Source organism: Lissotriton vulgaris, chromosome 1_1 (assembly GCF_964263255.1).
Source record: "Lissotriton vulgaris chromosome 1_1, aLisVul1.2, whole genome shotgun sequence".
Lineage (NCBI taxonomy): Eukaryota > Metazoa > Chordata > Amphibia > Caudata > Salamandridae > Lissotriton > Lissotriton vulgaris.
The window spans coordinates 1,396,338,541-1,396,358,725 of record NC_141685.1 but is presented as its reverse complement, the minus strand read 5'-3'; the positions used below and the strand labels follow the sequence as shown (position 1 = coordinate 1,396,358,725).

The following is a 20,185-nucleotide window of genomic DNA, read 5'->3' as shown; positions in this document are numbered from 1 at the left end:
GATGTCTGCGCATTCTGGCCACACCTCTGGCTCCACCCACAGATCCAATCCTTGGGTTATTCCCGCCCTTTGATTCTCTGCCCACTGTTCCCCTACTTTCCCCCCCCCCCACTTCGACCACTGTGTAAGACTCAGCATCCCTTGACCTGTGATGTGCCGCCGCTGCGGGCACTGCATGTGCCACACATTTACGGTGCCAGGCTTCCGCATAAGGGAGGTGGCCATTATTGTATCCCTAAACGTGGGCACGTTGTCAGTTTGACATTGACTACACTAGAGGGATTCAAAGTTTCTTTTAAAAAATATAGCTAACATTTGGACCTATACATTTTATTTTGTACAAATTAATTGAATGTGTGTAAAATTTAGCAATGCCCGGGGAATTCTAGTAAAGGGACTACCCACTGTCAAATCACTAGCGTGTGTGATTGCTGCATTATTTATTACAAACTCTGACGTTGTGCTTTAACTTTGGATAAAAGTTATCATGAATTCTAGCACCAAGAAGCCAATATTGGTAAATATGTGTGTTACAAATAATCCCTAACACACACTGTGCATACAGTATATTTAATCTGGTGCTTTAATCATAGGCTGTTTTAAAGTATTCTGATAAAAATCGAATCGTGCTGTAGACAGCCTTGACTGGTGTTGGATCGAGGACCCGGAAGTCTGCACACCTAGCACACAGAGATAAAGCACCTTGTCAGAAAGTTTAGCGTTTTCCCTACAGATGGTGTTTGTTGGCCTGTGGCAGCATCAGTCACATGTCCTGGATTCCTGGCATTTAATTGAGTCTATCACAGTTCTGCCCCCCAGTGTTTTTTGTGCCCCACCTGACACACATCATGTCGGAGGATGGTTATGACGTTAACATTTTGCCCCCCCCTGGAAAATGTCTGCGCATGCCCATGTACACAAAGATGCATTGCAGGCAGGAAACGGGATCACCCCATCAACAAAATCGCCCCCCACCCGCGGTGAAACCTGTCCCCACCCTGCCATCCCACTGGGAAAATGCCCGGTGCCCCGTAGGCCAGTCCGGGCCAGGATCTTTGATTAAATTACCGACGGGAAAGAGATGGAGCAGTGCCCAGGATGCTGAGTTCAGCTCCACTCTGACCAAGCTGTCCCAGGGGATCAGGACCAAATAGGAAACAAGCCCCTGGCCCGAGCCTGCATTGCCCACCCCCTTGCCAACCAATACAAATGAAGCACCGTATTTCTATCACAGAGCATTGCTACAGCTGTTTTTTTAATAGAGAGAACGCTGGTACTGGTAGTCAAACCTACATGACTCTGTAAGTTCCCTTTCACACCCACACTGCCTCTTTTATTTATTTATCTTTCCACTGAATTCTCTCATAGATGATTATAGGTTGATAAGCGTTTTTAGGAAGAAACCTTGAGCCTTGCTGCCCCTCCTCCCCGCCTACACACTGGGTTCTCTGCGAATCACTCTTTTGCAATTTCCCTCAGAATCAGAGGTCACTCCATCTATATGAGTCACTTACCAGCTATATAAGGCGGAACCCTCCTGAGCAACACCAGCCTGAGCAGCAGAGATCGAAGATCCAGCCTGAGCAGCAGAGACCGAAGATTCAGCCTGAGCAGCAGAGGGAGTAGATCCAGCCTGAGCAGCAGAGATCGAAGATTCAGCCTGAGCAGCATAGGGAGTAGATCCAGCCTGAGCAGCAGAGATCGAAGATTCAGCCTAAGCAGCCGAGGCAGTAGATCCAGCCTGAGCAGCAGAGATCGAAGATTCAGCCTAAGCAGCAGAGGCAGTAGATCCAGCCTGAGCAGCAGAGGCAGTAGATCCAGTCTGAGCAGCAGAGGCAGTAGATCCAGCCTGAGCAGCAGAGCATGGGGGACCAATGGAAAGTGGTGAGTGTGAAGCAATTGAGGAGGTGAGTGTGAGTGACAAGATGGAAGCGGTGGTGGGACAATGGAAGAAGTGAGTGGTAGTGATACATTAGAAGAGGTGAGTGGGACAATGGAAGAGATGAGTGGGAGTGACACAATAGAAAAGGTGAGTGGGACAACGGTAGAGGTGAGTGGGACAATGGAAGAGGTGAGTGGGAGTGACATAATAGAAAAGGTGAGTGGGACAATGGAAGAGGTGAGTGGGAGTGACACAATAGAAAATGTGAGTGGGACAATGGAAGAGGTGAGTGAGGTGACACAAAAGAAAAGGTGAGTGGGACAATGGAATAGGTGAGTGTGAGTGACACAATAGAAGAGCTGAGTGGGACAATGGGAGAGGTGTGTGTGAGTGAGACAATGCAATAGGTGTGAATTGAACAAAGGAAGTGTTGAGTGGGGGTGAGACAATGGAAGAGGTGTGTGGGACAATGAAAGAGGTGAGTGAGAGTGGGTCAATGAAGGAAATGAGGGAGAGTGGGCCAGTGGAAGAGGGGAGTGGCACCACAAGAGTTAGGTTTTTGTCGGAGTATTAAAGTTTCCAGAAATTCGTAGACCTCAGCATGGCAATTTTAGGATTAAAGGAAAGGTGGTCAAATATGACACCATCGTTCTGGGCTTGATCATCTAGAGATTGAGGAGAACCAGGAAGGCAGGACACTATTGGACAGGCCAGACTGAGCCGGTTGTTGCCAAAAACAATCACTTCAGTCTTGTCGATGCGCATGACAAGAGTTAGTCTGTTGAGCGGGGTACATAATAAGTTGTGATTTGTTCGCATAGCTGTTAAACTGGTGCCCATACTCTGATGAGTCTGGCCAGTTTGTTATGTACATATTTAGGAGACTGGCACAAAGGAGGAACCGTTTTGGGTGTAAGAGACACCATTTGGCACCACTGTTTCTGAATTTCCCTGGGGGAGCAGCCCAATGTGTGTTGGGGTTTCTCATCTCCCTATTCACTCTGTGTGATTAGGGACATGGTTGGAAGTGTGTGGGGGCAGTTTTTTCTTCTGTGTACTCCCTTTGTATGTGAGAAAGGACAAAGGAAAAGGTGAGTGTTAGGGGTTAGAGGATGGACAATTCAAGGGAAGAGGTGAGTGTGAGGGGGTCTGGAGCGGCTTTGGTGGGAAAACTGTGTAAGAAGTATGCACATGGATAATGATGGAAGAGGTGAGTATAAGAGAAGTGATAAAAGGGAGCCGGGAAGGCTGAATGTACGGGGGTGAGGGATAGTGAAAGAGAGGGCTGAGGAGTGAAACATGAAAGGTGGAGACAATGGAAGATGAATTGTTAAAGTGCAATTGGATAATGATGACGCCAAGTGTGAATATAGTGGAAAGGAGGAGAATAGACAAAGAGAGAACATAGAGTGACATGGAGGCAAATGAGTGACACTTGGACACATTATTGTGAAGGTGAGAGGGGGCAATGGAAGGGTGGACTCTGAGGGTATGGCGGAGGGACAGCTTTCGTGAAGACTGTATCTGTGTGAAGCCGAGAGGCAAACCAGGGTGGAGATTGGGTGACCTAGAAAAATGTGTACACACGGGAAGTACATTCGACGATGCTTCACTATTACTAACAACACGTGCCCTTCTTCCCAGTCCTCGTCGAGTGAAGGGTGTCTGAGGTCTACGTCACGTGCAGCACCAGGGAGAACGAGCGTCACCTGAGCGTGTGACGTAGGGCAGGCACGCAGCAAGCGTGCACTCGTGAGGGAGATTGTAAATCCTCGAGGAGCAACAGGTGGTGTTCTAGTGTGTGTGCCTCACGGGTGAGAGTGCCCACAGTCCTCCTGAGTGCACTTGTTGCTTAGAGGTGCGCAACATGTTGCCTCAGCGAGAATACCCATAAACACAGGCTGTGTACTTTCTTGTGTGTTGTCCACACCGCTGCAAAGCATGTCTTTCACATGTGATGGTGTCCTGCTCCGATCCTGTGTGTGCGTCAGGGTGTGGAGCGCGCGTGGCAGGAGTGATGAGGCAGTTCAGTCCTCACTGCGGCTGTAGATCACGTGCTGCACGAGTGAGGGTGTTCTTTACTCTTCAGTGTGGGATTGGTGACTTGCCTATGGGGTCTTCAGACCATGGCTTCCTCCAGTGGAGGTGTGTCATCACCTGCGTGTGTGATGGGGCTGTGGAGCTTGAGTGGCATCAGTGAGGGGCTCTTCAATGTTCTGTGTGTATGGTGGCGTTCCTCGGACCTTATCCTGGGTGTGAGACAGGTGCTGCTCGAGGTTGTGAGCGTGTGCTGCACTAAGAATGGAACGCAAAGAATCTTATATAGCGCATTATGCCAAGGCGTCAAAGCGCTAGAAGCAACAGAAAGAAGCATTCGCTAAATTAATGAGAAAAGACAACATGCCTTTACGGAAGAGAAGAGAGCCACGTTTTGAATTGCTTCCGAAGGGCATCAAAAGAGTCCAGACTAGCAATTTGAGTGGGCAGGGTGTTCACATGTTGGCATCCGCTACAGAAAAGGAGCGGTCGCCCCATCCAGCTTTCCTAAGTTTTGGAATAGTCATCTTCTTAAGGCAAGATGACCTAGAATGTCTTTTCTTTCGGGAGTGTACCAATGAAAAGCTGTTCTGAGAGGCACAGACCTTTGCTGGTGTAGAACCTGAAATACCATGCAGAGCGCCTTGAATGTCTAACAGGAAGTCAGTGAAGGGAGCGCATACCCTCCCTTTCTGAGCGATGTTTGGGGACATTCAGAAGCAGGTGTGCAGCCGCATTCTGAGTGACCTGCAATCTGATGAGCGAGGACACTTCTGCTGTCTAAATATAAGGCGTTACAATAATCAAGGCACCATGGGGGATATCAATAACAATTAGAGATAAACAACGCTAAAGCGCGTTTAGCGATGTTTATCCTATCGCTGGATTTCATCGCCGTGATAGCACTGTATCCACAACGCTTTTCACAACAGCGATAAAAAATCCTGCGAAAGCGGGGAAATCGCCGTTTTGCAGGGAACATCGCTGGAAAACCAGCGATGTTCCCTGCAAAACGGCGATAACCTTGCTGATGCGACCCTGTGGTCGTATCAGCATATTCAACCCCCTATGTTAAGCATAGGTAAGTCAGGATTTTAGCAGGCGTTAGTTTTTGGCGAAAACCGCAGTTTTCGCCAAAATCTAATGTGTGCTACAATCCTGTGGGCTGCCTTGTAAATATTGCGATGTGAACATCAGCAATATTTTACATGGTAGTCCATCCAAGGTAAGCCCAGTGACGCCCACTTTGCCTCTCAGAGATGCAAAGGGAGGCGTCTGGAAAAGGGTACTAACATGCGATTATGCATGTTAGCACCCTCTTGTAAATAGGACAATAGTTTTATCTCCACTTTTTTGGCTTTTTAAGCCAAAAAAGCGGAGATAAAGCCCTTGTTAATATGCCCCCATGTTTTCAGAGCAATTGCTACTTCCACTCTAGGCTCCACCAAAAGGAATGCAAAGATTTTTTTAATGGATTTTGATTATATAAAAACAGGAGCTTACAGTTCTATTGACCTGGGTGTCAAAAGTGAGAGAATTGTCAAAAATGACACCTACGTTTTTGCCCGAAGCCACAGGGGTAGGTAATGGGCCTCACATCTCAGGCCACCAGATTTCTGATGATACCGATTGCTGTGCTCCAAAAACCAGGATCTCGTCTTAGCGGCATTTAATTTCAGATGATTTTCCTTCATCCAGTTACTAACACTGACCATGCAGAATTTAATCTTGTCAGCTGTCCCAGGCAAATCATCAGTTAAAGAAACAATGATTTGTAATTCGTCTGCATAAGACAGCACCTGAAAGTCAAACGACCTCACCAGTCTGGCCAGGGGTGCAACATATGTGTTAAAAACGGTCTGAATGAGGGAGGTCCCCTTTGAAACTCCGCAGGGAAGCTGGAAAGGATCAGCCCTGAACTTGCCACAGCTGACTTTATGAGTCCTATTAGTCAGAAAGGACTCTAAAAGTTCCAAAGCCGTATCCTTCACCTCTGCCTGATGCAGTCTTTGCACCAGGCGGGATGGGGATATCGTATTGAATGCAGTTGACAAATCCAGCGTTACCAGAATAGCAGCACCTACCCAATCTACCTGGCAGCGTATAGAATTTGCAGCGGCAATCAATGTCGACTCAGTGCTATGACCACTGAAAAATCCATTTTGTGAGGGTCTAAAAGATCATGTGCAGTTATGAACTTAACCAGTTCCTGGTTTAAATATGTGTCTAAAATCTTTGCTGGTGCAGGCTGCAGCGAAATAAGGTGCAGATTTTTAAGATCCTCCGCATCCCCACTAGGCTTTTTTTGGAGGGGAGGACTACTGCTTCCTTCCACAGTTGAGGAAATACTCCTGTGGGCAATATCTGATGGAAACCTCTTGCAGGAAAGGCACAATCAGGTACGGAGGACGTTGAAGAATTGTAGGAGGACAGGGACCATCAGGTGATCCTGATTTTAAGCTCATAAGAAGATTTTCTGCTTTAGACAAGGAGATTGGAGTAAAAGCTGACAAAACAGAGAGCACATAATCGTCGAACGCATATTCCGTTACCAATGCAGAGGGAAGTTCTTTCTCCAGTACGTTGAACTCAGACTAGATCTTTAAGATCTTGTCTTTGAAATACGCTGCAACATTATTGCAAAAACTTTGAGAGCTTTCCAAGGGTTGCTGAGTACCCGGTATGCAAAGCTCTTTGACCACCTTGAATAATACATTGGGAGTGTTGGTGACGATTCTAATTTTTCTAATTTAACAAGTGGATTTGGTTGCAGCACTAGCACGTTTATATATAAGTAACACTTCTTTGTGTTTACCTTTTTCTTCTGATGTAGAATTAGCCCTCCATTTTTCTTTTGCCTCCAGCACTGCCTTCTTAGTATTTTCATTTCTTCCGAGAACCAGGGTGCGGAAGCTTTGGCTCTAGTGCAAATCATAGATTTAATAGAAGCGACTTGGTCAATGGTGCCCGTAAGCCAGTTTTTAAAGTTATCTGCACTAAGTTTATGGGCATAATTATTATTTTCAAAAGCCTCTCTAAGCGCAGATGTCATATCTTCTGCAGAGATTTTATTCCAACTCTTAAAGAGTATAGGTTTATCCTGTGACTGTCCTACTTTTGTCTGCGTTAACATTCTATAAGTCACCCCCGAGTGATCCACCCAGCTTAAAGGAAGAGTATCCCCCACCGACAATGCTTCATGGTTGGTAAAAATCCATTCCAATTTATGTCCTACTGTATGGGTCGGGGATTTGACATATTGGATAAATTCAAAGCTTGACATACATCCCAGCAGTTTGAGGGAGTCATTGCGCCCCTTATCTTCCAAATGGGAGTTAAAATCACCCAATGTAGTGAGCAAGGTAAAGAAATTCAGCCCCAGGACTCGATAAACTGAGTCCAAGAGCCAGGGGGTGATATATCAGTAGCCCGGAGAGTGAGATATTCTTGATCACTTTAAGTTTAAACTCTGCCACCTCACACATCCCGTCAAAGTCCACACTAATTGGCTCTAAGGTGCACCTAATAGACTTTATTTTAGTGTAATAGCCACACCACTCTATGGAGGGGCCAGTCAAGCCTAACAATCATAAAGCCTGAGCGGACAGATGACACCAGGTCGGGTCCTGAATCCCCCTAAGCTTAGGTCTCCGTAATGAACAAACATTCTAGATCCAACATCAGTGAGGGACTCTTCCATGTTCTGTGTGTGGTGGCGTTCCTCAGAGGTGCAGATCACATGCCTCCTCAGTGTGTGACAGGTGCTGCTTGAAGTTGCAGTGCGTGTGCTGCACTAAGTGTCTTCAGTGTTCAGCGTGTGTCGGTGATGTCTGCCCTGGTGAGGCCTCAGTGTGTGACTAGTTATCTAGAGTGGGTTTGTTCACAGGTGAGAGGGCAGGCACTGCTGCTCAAGAGTGAATGCTCATCTTCTTAGATAGTCACGGTGTGAGGCACCAGGCAAGAGCATCTCAGTTCCCACTGTGTGACAGCGACACTCAGTAATGCCCTGCATTAGTGAGGGTGTGTCACCATCCTGTGTATGTGACAGGTGGTGCTTCGTGTAGTGCAAAAGGTGCTCTTCAGTTCTGATTGGTTGACGAGTTTACTGTGGTACAGAACATGTGCCGCATCAGTGAGAGGGTTCTTCGGTCATCTTTGGGTCCCCGGGGTCTTAGGTGTTCAGAGAATGTGCAGCGCTAGTGAGAGAACTTCGTGCCATGTGGTGTTCAGTGCTGTAGAGTATTTGCTTCTCTACTGAGGCAGCTTTTCAATTCCCGATGAATGATTGGTCAATCTGGGCAGGGGCTGAACGCAGGCCCCTGCAGCCCCTGGGGAGCAGGCGGGGACCCCGAACCTTTAGGGGGCTCCAACCCTTCAGGCGGTCCCCACTGAGCCCAAGACCAATGATTATCTGTGAGACATGGGCTACTCAGGAGCCTCTATCACATTCTGCAGGGGGGGGGGGCTCATAATATTGTGTTACACCAGTGGATCTGAGCTGAACATGTGCTGCACTAGTGTGAATGGACTCTCCATATGTCATTGTGTGACAAGCATACAAGGGGCTACAATGCATATGCTATACTAGTGAGGGTGCTCTTCAACCCGTAGTATGTGCCAAGGGGCCTGGGCACGTCATAGGCACTACTCAGTCCCTGCGTTTAACAGGGAGTTCTGAGGATGCATTAAGGAGAGGGTGTTCCAGGGAGTTCTGAGGAGGCATCAAGGATGAAGTGTACGATGGAGTACTGAGAATGCACTAAGGAGAGGGTGTACATGGGAGTTCAGAGGAGGCATTAGGGAGAGGGTGTACATCAGGGTTCTGAGGATGCATTAGGGAGAGGGTGTACCTCAGAGTTCTGAGGATACATTAGGGAGAGGGTGTACAGGGAGTTCTGAGGATGGATTAAGAAGAGGGTGTACCTCAGAGTTCTGAGGATGCATTAAGAAGAGGGTGTACAGGGAGTTCTGAGGATGCATTAGGGAGAGGGTGTACATCAGGGTTCTGAGGATGCATTAAGAAGAGGGTGTACCACAGAGTTCTGAGGATGCATTGAGGAGAGGGTGTACATCAGGGTTCTGAGGATGCATTAAGAAGAGGGCGTACAGGGAGTTCTGAGGATTCATTAAGGAGATGGTGTACCACGGAGTTCTGAGGATGCATTAGGGAGAGGGTGTACATCAGGGTTCTGAGGATGCATTAGGGAGAGGGTGTACCTCAGAGTTCTGAGGATACATTAGGGAGAGGGTGTACATCAGGGTTCTGAGAATGGATTAAGAAGAGGGTGTACCTCAGAGTTCTGAGGATGTACAGCGAGTTCTGAGGGTGCACTAAGAAGAGTTGTGTACCAAGGAGTTCTGAGGATGCATTAGGGAGAGGCTGTACCTCAGGGTTCTGAGGATGCATTAAGGAGCAATGTACAGGGAGTTCTGAGGATGCATTAGGGAGAGGGTGTACCACGGAGTTCTGAGGATGCATTAGGGAGAGGGTGTACCACAGAGTTCTGAGGATGCATTAGGGAGAGGGTGTACCTCAGGGTTCTGAGGATGCATTAAGGAGAGGATGTACAGGGAGTTCTGAGGGTGCACTAAGGAGAGTTGTGTACCAAGGAGTTCTGAGGATGCATTAGGGAGAGGGTGTACATCAGGGGTCTGAGGATGCATTAAGAAGAGGGTGTACCAAGGAGTTCAGAGGATGCATTAGGGAGAGGGTGTACATCAGGGTTCTGAGGATGCATTAAGAAGAGGGTGTACAGGGAGGTCTGAGGATGCATTAAGGAGAGGGTGTACCACAGAGTTCTGAGGATGCATTAGGGAGAGGGTGTACCTCAGGTTCTGAGGATGCATTAAGGAGAGGATGTACAGGGAGTTCTGAGGGTGCACTAAGGAGAGTTGTGTACCAAGGAGTTATGAGGATGCATTAGGGAGAGGGTGTACATCAGGGGTCTGAGGATGCATTAAGAAAGGGGTGTACCAAGGAGTTCTGAGGATGCATTAGGGAGAGGGTGTACATCAGGGTTCTGAGGATGCATTAAGAAGAGGGTGTACAGGGAGTTCTGAGGATGCATTAAGGAGAGGGTGTACCACGGAGTTCTGAGAATGCATTAGGGAGAGGGTGTACCTCAGGGTTCTGAGGATGCATTAAGGAGAGGGTGTACAGGGAGTTCTGAGGATGCATTAAGGAGAGTTGTGTACCACGGCGTTATGAGGATGCATTAGGGAGAGGGTGTACAGGGAGTTCTGAGGATGGATTAAGAAGAGGGTGTACCTCAGAGTTCTGAGGATGTACAGGGAGTTCTGAGGGTGCACTAAGGAGAGTTGTGTACCAAGGAGTTCTGAGGATGCATCAGGGAGAGGGTGTACATCAGGGTTCTGAGGATGCATTAAAGAGAGGGATTACAGGGAGTTCTGAGGATGCATTAAGGAGAGGGTGTACCACGGAGTTCTGAGGATGCATTAGGGAGAGGGTGTACCTCAGGGTCCTGAGGATGCATTAAGGAGAGGATGTACAGGGCGTTCTGAGGGTGCACTAAGGAGAGTTGTGTACCAAGGAGTTCTGAGGATGCATTAGGGAGAGGGTGTACATCAGGGTTCTGAGCATGCATTAAGAAGAGGGTGTACCAAGGAGTTCTGAGGATGCGTTAGGACGAGGGTGGACATCAGGGTTCTGAGGATGCACTAAGAAGAGGGTGTACAGGGAGTTCTGAGGATGCATTAAAGAGAGGGTGTACCACGGAGTTCTGAGGATGCATTAGGGAAAGGGTGTACCATAGAGTTCTGAGGATGCATTAGGGAGAGGGTGTACCTCAGGGTTCTGAGGATGCATTAGGGAGAGGGTGTACAGGGAGTTCTGAGGATGCATTAAGGAGAGGGTGTACATGGGATATCTGAGGATGCATTAAGGAGAGGTTGTACCAGGGAGTTCTGAGGATGCATTAGGGAGAGGGTGTACCACAGAGTTCTGAGGATGCATTAGGGAGAGGGTGTACCTCAGGGTTCTGAGGATGCATTAAGAAGAGGGTATACGAGGGAGTTCTGAGGGTGCACTAAGGAGAGTTGTGTACCAAGGAGTTCTGAGGATGCATTAGGGAGAGGGTGTACATCAGGGTTCTGAGGATGCATTAAGAAGAGGGTGTACCAAGGAGTTCTGAGGATGCATTAGGGAGAGGGTGTACATCAGGGTTCTGAGGATGCATTAGGGAGAGGGTGTACCTCAGGGTTTTGAGGATGCATTAAGGAGAGGATGTACCTCAGGGTTCTGAGGATGCATTAAGGAGAGGATGTACAGGGAGTTCTGAGGGTGCACTAAGGAGAGTTGTGTACCAAGGTGTTCTGAGGATGCATAAGGAGAGGGTGTACATCAGGGTTCTGAGGATGCATCAAGAAGAGGGTGTACCAAGGAGTTCAGAGGATGCATTAGGGAGAGGGTGTACACCAGGGTTCTGAGGATGCATTAAGAAGAGGGTGTACAGGGAGGTCTGAGGATGCATTAAGGAGAGGGTGTACCACAGAGTTCTGAGGATGCATTAGGGAGAGGGTGTACCTCAGGGTTCTGAGGATGCATTAAGGAGAGGATGTACAGGGAGTTCTGAGGGTGCACTAAGGAGAGTTGTGTACCAAGGAGTTCTGAGGATGCATTAGGGAGAGGGTGTACATCAGGGGTCTGAGGATGCATTAAGAAGAGGGTGTACCAAGGAGTTCTGAGGATGCATTAGGGAGAGGGTGTACATCAGGGTTCTGAGGATGCATTAAGAAGGGGGTGTACAGGGAGTTCTGAGGATGCATTAAGGAGAGTGTGTACCACGGAGTTCTGAGAATGCATTAGGGAGAGGGTGTACCTCAGGATTCTGAGGATGCATTAAGGAGAGGGTGTACAGGGAGTTCTGAGGATGCATTAAGGAGAGTTGTGAACCACTGCGTTATGAGGATGCATTAGGGAGAGGGTGTACAGGGAGTTCTGAGGATGGATTAAGAAGAGGGTATACCTCAGAGTTCTGAGGATGTACAGGGAGTTCTGAGGGTGCACTAAGGAGAGTTGTGTACCAAGGAGTTCTGAGGATGTATTAGGGAGAGGGTGGACATCAGGGTTCTGAGGATGCACTAAGAAGAGGGTGTACAGGGAGTTCTGAGGATGCATTAAAGAGAGGGTGTACCACGGAGTTCTGAGGATGCATTAGGGAAAGGGTGTACCACAGAGTTCTGAGGATGCATTAGGGAGAGGGTGTACCTCAGGGTTCTGAGGATGCATTAGGGAGAGGGTGTACAGGGAGTTCTGATTATGCATTAAGGAGAGGGTGTACATGGGATATCTGAGGATGCATTAAGGAGAGGTTGTACCAAGGAGTTCTGAGGATGCATTAGGGAGAGGGTGTTCCACAGAGTTCTGAGGATGCATTAGGGAGAGGGTGTACCTCAGGGTTCTGAGGATGCATTAAGAAGAGGGTATCCGAGGGAGTTCTGAGGGTGCACTAAGGAGAGTTGTGTACCAAGGAGTTCTGAGGATGCATTAGGGAGAGGGTGTACATCAGGGTTCTGAGGATGCATTAAGAAGAGGGTGTACCAAGGAGTTCTGAGGATGCATTAGGGAGAGGGTGTACCACAGAGTTCTGAGGATGCATTGAGGAGAGGGTGTACCACGGAGTTCTGAGGATGCATTAGGGAGAGGATGTACAGGGAGTTCTGAGGGTGCACTATGGAGAGTTGTGTACCAAGGAGTTCTGAGGATGCATTAGGGAGAGGCTGTACCTCAGGGTTCTGAGGATGCATTAAGGAGAGGTGAACCACGGAGTTCTGAGGATGCATTAAGGAGAGGGTGTACCACGGAGTTCTGAGGATGCATTGAGGAGAGGGTGTACCACGGAGTTCTGAGGATGCATTAGGGAGAGGGTGTACCATGGAGTTCTGAGGATGCATTGAGGGGAGGGTGTACCACAGAGTTTTGAGGATGCATTAAGGAGAGGGTGTACCACGGAGTACTGAGGATGCATTAGGGAGAGGGTGTACATCAGGGTTCTGCGGATGCATTAGGGAGAGGGTGTACCTCAGAGTTCTGAGGATACCTTACGGAGAGGGTGTACATCAGGGTTCTGAGGATGGATTAAGAAGAGGGTGTACCAAGGAGTTCTGAGGATGCATTAGGGAGAGGCTGTACCTCAGGGTTCTGAGGATGCATTAAGGAGCAATGTACAGGGAGTTCTGAGGATGCATTAAGGAGAGGGTGTACCACGGAGTTCTGAGGATGCATTAGGGCGAGGGTGTACATCAGGGTTCTGAGGATGCATTAAGAAGAGGGTGTACCAAGGAGTTCTGAGGATGCATTAGGGAGAGGGTGTACATCAGGGTTTTGAGGATGTATTAAGAAGAGGGTGTACAGGGACTTCTGAGGATGCATTAAGGAGAGGGTGTACCACGGAGTTCTGAGGATGCATTAGGGAGAGGGTGTACCTCAGGGTTCTGAGGATGCATTAGGAAGAGGTTGTACATCAGGGTTCTGAGGATGCATTAAGAAGAGGGTGTACCAAGGAGTTCTGAGGATGCATTAGGGAGAGGGTGTATCTCAGGGTTCTGAGGATGCATTAAGGAGAGGCTCTACAGGGAGTTCTGAGGGTTCACTAAGGAGAGTTGTGTACCAAGGAGTTCTGAGGATGCATTAGGGAGAGGCTGTACCTCAGGGTTCTGAGGATGCATTAAGGAGAGGGTGTACCAGCGAGTTCTGAGGATGCATTAGGGAGAGGGTGTACCACAGAGTTCTGAGGATGCATTAGGGAGAGGGTGTACCTCAGGGTTCTGGGGAGGCATTAAGGAGAGGGTGTACAGGGAGTTCTGAGGGTGCACTAAGGAGAGTTGTGTACCAAGGAGTTCTGAGGATGCAATAGGGAGAGGGTGTACCTCAGGGTTCTGAGGATGCATTAAGAAGAGGGTGTACAGGGAGTTCTGAGGATGAATTAAGGAGAGGGTGTACCACGGAGTTCTGAGGATGCATTAGGGAGAGGGTGTACCACAGAGTTCTGAGGATGCATTAGGGAGAGGGTGTACCAAGGAGTTCTGAGGATGCATTAGGGAGAGGGTGTACATCAGGGTTCTGAGGATGCAATAAGGAGAAGGTGTACAGGGAGTTCTGAGGGTGCACTAAGGAGAGATGGGAGTTCTGAGGATGCATTAAGGAGAGGGTGTACCAGGGAGTTCTGAGGATGCATTAGGGAGAGGGTGTACCACAGAGTTCTGAGGATGCATTAGGGAGAGGGTGTACCTTAGGGTTCTGAGGATGCATTAGGGAGAGGGTGTACAGGGAGTTCTGAGGGTGCATTAAGGAGAGGGTGTACATGGGAGTTCTGAGGATGCATTAAGGAGAGGGTGTACCAAGGAGTTCTGAGGATGCATTAGGGAGAGGGTGTACATCAGGGTTCTGAGGATGCAATAAGGAGAAGGTGTACAGGGAGTTCTGAGGGTGCACTAAGGAGAGATGGGAGTTCTGAGGATGCATTAAGGAGAGGATGTACCAGGGAGTTCTGAGGATGCATTAGGGAGAGGGTGTACCACAGAGTTCTGAGGATGCATTAGGGAGAGGGTGTACCTCAGGGTTCTGAGGATGCAATAAGGAGAAGGTGGTCAGGGAGTTCTGAGGGTGCACTAAGGAGAGATGTGTACCAAGGAGTTCTGAGGAGGCATTAGGGAGAGGGTGTACATCAGGGTTCTGAGGATGCATTAAGAAGAGGGTGTACCATAGAGTTCTGAGGATGCATTAGGCAGAGTGTGTATCTCAGGGTTCTGAGGATGCATTAAGGAGAGGATGTACAGGGAGTTCTGAGGGTTCACTAAGGAGAGTTTTGTTCCAAGGAGTTCTGAGGATGCATTAGGGAGAGGCTGTACCTCAGGGATCTGAGGATGCATTAAGGAGAGGGTGTACCAAGGAGTTCTGAGGATGAATTAGGGAGAAGGTGTACATCAGGGTTCTGAGGATGCATTAAGGAGAGGGTGTACCACAGAGTTCTGAGGATGTATTGAGGAGAGGGTGTACCACAGAGTTCTGAGTATGCATTAGGGAGAGGGTGTACCACGGAGTTCTGAGGATGCATTAGGGAGAGGCTGTACCTCAGGGTGTACAGGGAGTTCTGAGGGTGCACAAGGAGAGTTGTGTACCAAGGAGTTCTGAGGATGCATTAAGGAGACGGTATACGAAGGAGTTCTGAGGATGCACTAAGGAGAGTGTTTACCGGGGGAGTTCTGAGGGTGCATTAAGGAGAGGGTGTACCAGGGAGTTCTAAGGATACACTCAGGATAGTGCTCTTCCATTCACAATACTGAGATCTGGAGGGGTGCACAGAATGTGCTACACTATTAATGGTGCCCTGCGAACGCTAGTGTAGGGCCGGAGGTGCTAGGGGCTTCTGGGCATGCACTGCACTCCTGAGTGTGCACTTTAGTCCTCAGTGTTGGCAGAGCGTGCCCAGGGGCTGTATTAATAAGGTAGGTCTTCAATCTTCACTGCACGAAGAGTGCTGAGGGATTCAGGAATGTGTTGCACTACTGAGGTTGCTCTATCAAACGCAGTATAAGGCAGAGTATGTTCTTGGGAGCAGAAAACACTAGCGAGGGTGTTCCAGTACGTGGTCCAGGTAGATCTTAGGCATGCAGACAATGTACAGCACTAGTGAGGGTGTTCGTCAATGGGGTCCAGGTAGATCTTAGATGTGCAGACAATGTACAGCACTAGCGAGGGTGTTCTGCAATGTGGTCCAGGTAGATCTTAGGCGTGCAGACAGTGTACATCACTAGTGGGGTGCGCCTCAGTTGGTGACACAGGTGGTCAGCGGTAGAAAGACTATGATGCACTGGTTAGGGTGCTTTTCATGCCACAGTGTGTGACGAAGAGTGCACAAAGGTGAAGAGAAAGCGCTGCACTACTCTATAATATTGAGTGTGAGTCAGGAGGTTTGTAAAGGTGCATAGAATATGCTCCACCAGCGATGGTGCTCTTCAGTCCTCAGTGTGTATGACACAGTCTTGAGTATGTGCTGCATTAGTGAGGCCTCTCCCCAGAATTCAGTGTATGACACAGTCAGGGGTATACGCTGCACCGTTGAGGGTGCTCTTCAGTCCTCAGTGTGTGACACAGTCAGGGGTATATGCTGCACTGGTGAGGGTGCTCTCCAGACTTCAGTGTATGACACAGTCAGGGGTATATGCTGCACTGGTGAGGGTGCTCTCCAGACTTCAGTGTATGACACTTGTCAGGGTATATGCTGCACTGGTGAGGGTGCTCTTCAGTCCTCAGTGTGTGACACAGTCAGGGGTATATGCTGCACTGGTAAAGGGTGCTCTTCAGTCCTCAGTGTGTGACACAGTCAGGGGTATATGCTGCACTAGTGAGGGTGCTCTTCAGTCCTCAGTGTGTGACACAGTCAGGGGTATATGCTGCACTAGTGAGGGTGCTCTTCAGACTTCAGTGTGTGACACAGTCAGGGGTGTATGCTGCACTGGTGAGGGTGCTCTCCAGACCCTAGTGTATGACACAGTCAGGGGTGTATGCTGCACTGGTGAGGGTGCTTTCCAGACTTCAGTGTATGACACGGTCAGGGGTATATGCTGCACTAGTAAGGGTGCTCTCCAGACGTCAGTGGATGACACAGTCAGGGGTATATGCTGCACTAGTGAGGGTGCTCTTCAGTCCTCAGTGTGTGACACAGTCAGGTGTATATGCTGCACTGGTGAGGGTGCTCTCCAGACTTCAGTGTATGACACGGTCAGGGGTATATGCTGCACTGGTGAGGGTGCTCTCCAGACTTCAGTGTATGACACAGTCAGGGGTATATGCTGCACTAGTGAGGGTGCTCTTCAGTCCTCAGTGTGTGACACAGTCAGGGGTATATGCTGCACTGGTGAGGGTGCTCTCCAGACTTCAGTGTATGACACAGTCAGGGGTATATGCTGCACTGGTGAGGGTGCTCTCCAGTCCTCAGTGTGTGACACAGTCAGGGGTATATGCTGCACTAGTGAGGGTCCCCTCCAGACTTCAGTGTATGACACAGTCAAGGGTATATGCTGCACCGGTGAGGGTGCTCTCCAGACTTCAGTGTATGATACGGTCAGGGGTATATGCTGCACTGGTGACGGTGGTCTTCAGTCCTTAGTGTGTGACACAGTCAGGGGTATATACTGCACTAGTGAGGGTGCTCTCCAGACCTCGGTGTGTGACACAGTCAGGGGTATATGCTGCACTGGTGAGGGTGCTCTTCAGTCCTCAGTGTGTGACAAAGTCAGGGGTATATGCTGCACTGGTGAGGGTGTTCTTCAGTCCTAAGTGTGTGACACAGTCAGGGGTATATGCTGCACTAATGAGGGTGCTCTTCAGACTTCAGTGTGTGACACAGTCAGGGGTATATGCTGCACTAGTGAGGGTGCTCTCCAGACTTCAGTGTATGACACAGTCAAGGGTATATGCTGCACTAGTGAGAGTGCTCTCCAGACTTCAGTGCATGACACAGTCAGGGGTATATGCTGCACTAGTGAGGGTTCTCTTCAGTCCTAAGTGTGTGACACAGTCAGGGGTATATGCTGCACTGGTGAGGGAGCTCTTCAGACCTCTGTGTGTGACACAGTCTGGGGTATATGCTGCACCGGTGAGGGTGCTCTCCAGACCCCAATGTATGACACAGTCAGGGGTATATGCTGCACTGGTGAGGGTGCTCTTCAGACCCCAGTGTATGACACAGCCAGGGGTATATGCTGCACTGGTGAGGGTGCTCTTCAGACCCCAGTGTATGACACAGACAGGGTTTTATGCTGCACTGGTTAGGGTTCTCTCCAGACTTCAGTGTATGACACAGTCAGGGGTATATGCTGCACTAGTGAGGGTGCCCTCCAGTCCTCAGTGTGTATGACACAGTCAGGGGTATATGCTGCACTAGTGAGGGTGCTCTCCAGACCTCGGTGTGTGACACAGTCAGGGGTATATGCTGCACTGGTGAGGGTGCTCTCCAGACCTCGGTGTGTGACACAGTCAGGGGTATATGCTGCACTGGTGAGGGTGTTCTCCAGTCCTCAGTGTGTGACACAGTCAGGGGTATATGCTGCACTAGTGAGGGTGCTCTTCAGTCCTCAGTGTGTGACACAGTCAGGGGTATATGCTGCACTGGTGAGGGTGCTCTTCAGTCCTCAGTGTGTGCACAGTCTGGGGTATATGCTGCACTAGTGAGGGTGCTCTCCAGACTTCAGTGTATGACACTTGTCAGGGTATATGCTGCACTGGTGAGGGTTCTCTTCAGTCCTAAGTGTGTGACACAGTCAGGGGTATATGCGGCACTGGTGACGGAGCTCTTCAGACCTCTGTGTGTGACACAGTCTGGGGTATATGCTGCACCGGTGAGGGTGCTCTCCAGACCCCAATGTATGACACAGTCAGGGGTATATGCTGCACTGGTGAGGGTGCTCTTCAGACCCCAGTGTATGACACAGCCAGGGGTATATGCTGCACTGGTGAGGGTGCTCTTCAGACCCCATTGTATAACACAGCCAGCGGTATATGCTGCACTGGTGAGGGTGCTCTCCAGACTTCAGTGTATGACACAGTCAGGGGATATGCTGCACTAGTGAGGGTGCCCTTCAGTCCTCAGTGTGTATGACACAGTCAGGGATATATGCTGCACTAGTGAGGGTGCTCTCCAGACCTCGGTGTGTGACACAGTCAGGGGTATATGCTGCACTGGTGAGGGTGCTCTCCAGACCTCGGTGTGTGACACAGTCAGGGGTATATGCTGCACTGGTGAGGGTGCTCTTCAGTCCTCAGTGTGTGACCCAGTCAGGGGTATATGCTACACTGGTGAGGGTGCTCTTCAGTCCTCAGTGTGTGACACAGTCAGGGGTATATGCTGCACTGGTGAGGGTGCTCTCCAGACTTCAGCGTATGACACGGTTAGGGGTATATGCTGCACTAGTGAGGGTGCTCTCCAGACTTCAGCGTATGACACAGTCAGGGGTATATGCTGCACTGGTGAGGGTGCTCTCCAGACTTCAGTGTATGACACGGTCAGGGGTATATGCTGCACTGGTGAGGGTGCTCTTCAGTCCTTAGTGTGTGACACAGTCAGGGGTATATGCTGCACTAGTGAGGGTGCTCTCCAGACTTCAGTGTATGACACAGTCAAGGGTATATGCTGCACCGGTGAGGGTGCTCTCCAGACTTCAGTGTAATACACGGTCAGGGGTATATGCTGCACTGGTGACTGTGCTCTTCAGTACTTAGTGTGTGACACAGTCAGGGGTATATACTGCACTAGTGAGGGTGCTCTCCAGACCTCGGTGTGTGACATAGTCAAGGGTATATGCTGCACTGGTGAGGGTGCTCTTCAGTCCTCAGTGTGTGACATAGTCAGGGGTATATGCTGCACTAGTGAGGGTGCTCTCCAGACTTCAGTGTGTGACACAGTCAGGGGTATATGCTGCACTGGTGAGGGTGCTCTCCAGACCTCGGTGTGTGACAAAGTCAGGGGTATATGCTGCACTGGTGAGGGTGCTCTCCAGACCCCAGTGTATGACAGGGTCAGGGGCATATGCTGCACTAGTGAGGGTGCTCTCCAGACTTCAGTGTATGACACAGTCAGGGGTATGTGCTGCACTAATGAGGGTGCTCTTCAGACTTCAGTGTGTGACACAGTCAGGGGTATATGCTGCACTAGTGAGGGTGCTCTCCAGACTTCAGTGTATGACACAGTCAATGGTATATGCTGCACTAGTGAGAGTGCTCTCCAGACTTCAGTGCGTGACACAGTCAGTGGTATATGCTGCACTAGTGAGGGTTCTCTTCAGTCCTAAGTGTGTGGCACAGTCAGGGGTATATGCTGCACTGGTGAGGGAGCTCTTCAGACCTCTGTGTGTGACACAGTCTGGGGTATATGCTGCACCGGTGAGGGTGCTCTCCAGACTTCAGTGTATGACACAGTCAGGGGTATATGCTGCACTGGTGAGGGTGCTCTCCAGACGTCAGTGTGTGACACAGTAAGGGGTATATGCTGCACTGGTGAGGGTGCTCTCCAGACTTCAGTGTGTGACACAGTCAGGGGTATATGCTGCACTGGTGAGGGAGCTCTTCAGACCTCTGTGTGTGACACAGTCTGGGGTATATGCTGCACCGGTGAGGGTGCTCTCCAGACCCCAATGTATGACACAGTCAAGGGTATATGCTGCACTGGTGAGGGTGCTCTTCAGACCCCAGTGTATGACACAGCCAGGGGTATATGCTGCACTGGTGAGGCTGCTCTTCAGACCCCA

General features: G+C 49.6%; 1 protein-coding gene across 2 annotated transcripts in view; it reads left to right on the top strand.

Annotated features, from left to right (window-relative positions):
• Positions 1 to 1,505: 1,505 nt before the first annotated feature.
• The window catches only part of LOC147750572 (galectin-1-like), a 116,334-nt gene continuing 97,654 nt past the window's right edge, over positions 1,506 to 20,185 (top strand). For both annotated transcript variants that reach the window (XR_015310084.1, XM_086966957.1), the window contains exon 1: positions 1,506 to 1,884. Coding sequence is in view for 1 of the 2 variants with exons in the window: in XM_086966957.1 (XP_086823083.1) it covers positions 1,864 to 1,884 (21 nt within the window). In the remaining variant the exon portion in view is untranslated. The remainder of the gene's footprint in view (positions 1,885 to 20,185) is intronic.